Source organism: Asparagus officinalis, chromosome 4 (assembly GCF_001876935.1).
Source record: "Asparagus officinalis chromosome 4, Aspof.V1, whole genome shotgun sequence".
NCBI lineage: Eukaryota > Viridiplantae > Streptophyta > Magnoliopsida > Asparagales > Asparagaceae > Asparagus > Asparagus officinalis.
Genome location: NC_033797.1, coordinates 132,560,063 through 132,560,766, shown reverse-complemented (window position 1 = coordinate 132,560,766; position 704 = coordinate 132,560,063). Strand labels below are relative to the sequence as shown.

The following is a 704-nucleotide window of genomic DNA, read 5'->3' as shown; positions in this document are numbered from 1 at the left end:
GGGGGGGGGGGGGGGAAAAAGAAGCAAAAGAACTTTATGTTCAGCTTTACCACAGGTAAGGTCTCCTTTAAGTGTAGGAAATAAGAGCAAATGAAACAAAACTTTTTAGCATTATACGCACAGTATTAATATCGTTATTCTACGTAAAGTTCAGATATTATTAGTTCATACCTTGACAATAAAAACTGTATCCCACTCCAACCCCTTAGACTGCAACAAAATGTTCCATTCAGTATGATTCTAAAATTGAAGAGATAAACTCTATGTGTTAAAAAGGACAACAAATGGGGATAAAATATTTGTGAAAATAATTACCTGATGAATTGTGGTCAAGGTAACAGAGTTCTGATTATCATGCCTCCTAGACCTAAAATTCTCAGTTTCCCTCAAAGATATATAGTCAATGAAGGCCTTGAGTATATCCAAGCAACCCATCTCTTCTTTTTTCCTTTCTTCTATGCCCTTAGTATTGGTGAAATAAGTGGATAAAAAGTCCGATACATCTTCCAACAAGTATTGAAGGACCTGCATAGTAACACTACTTTAGCTGATGCTAGTTAGAAAACATTGAGATCTCAAGGGATATAACAATTACAAGGCTATCAAAACCATACAAGCATATAGTGCAATTACTGGCACAACACTTGACATTCAAGGCATGCATATGCATGTTCCAAGTGACTGTTTTCGCACACAGCCAATCA

The 704-nt window shown here is 36.2% G+C and overlaps 1 protein-coding gene across 4 annotated transcripts in view; it reads right to left on the bottom strand.

Moving 5' to 3' along the window:
* Nucleotides 1-704, bottom strand: part of LOC109839046 (ATP-dependent DNA helicase SRS2-like protein At4g25120) — a 41,010-nt gene that overhangs the window by 8,581 nt on the left and 31,725 nt on the right. For all 4 annotated transcript variants that reach the window (XM_020407476.1, XM_020407477.1, XM_020407478.1 and 1 more), the window contains 2 exons: nt 316-525; nt 172-210 (listed from right to left, as the gene is read on the bottom strand). In XM_020407476.1, the coding sequence (XP_020263065.1) occupies nt 172-210; nt 316-525 (249 nt within the window). The remainder of the gene's footprint in view (nt 1-171; nt 211-315; nt 526-704) is intronic.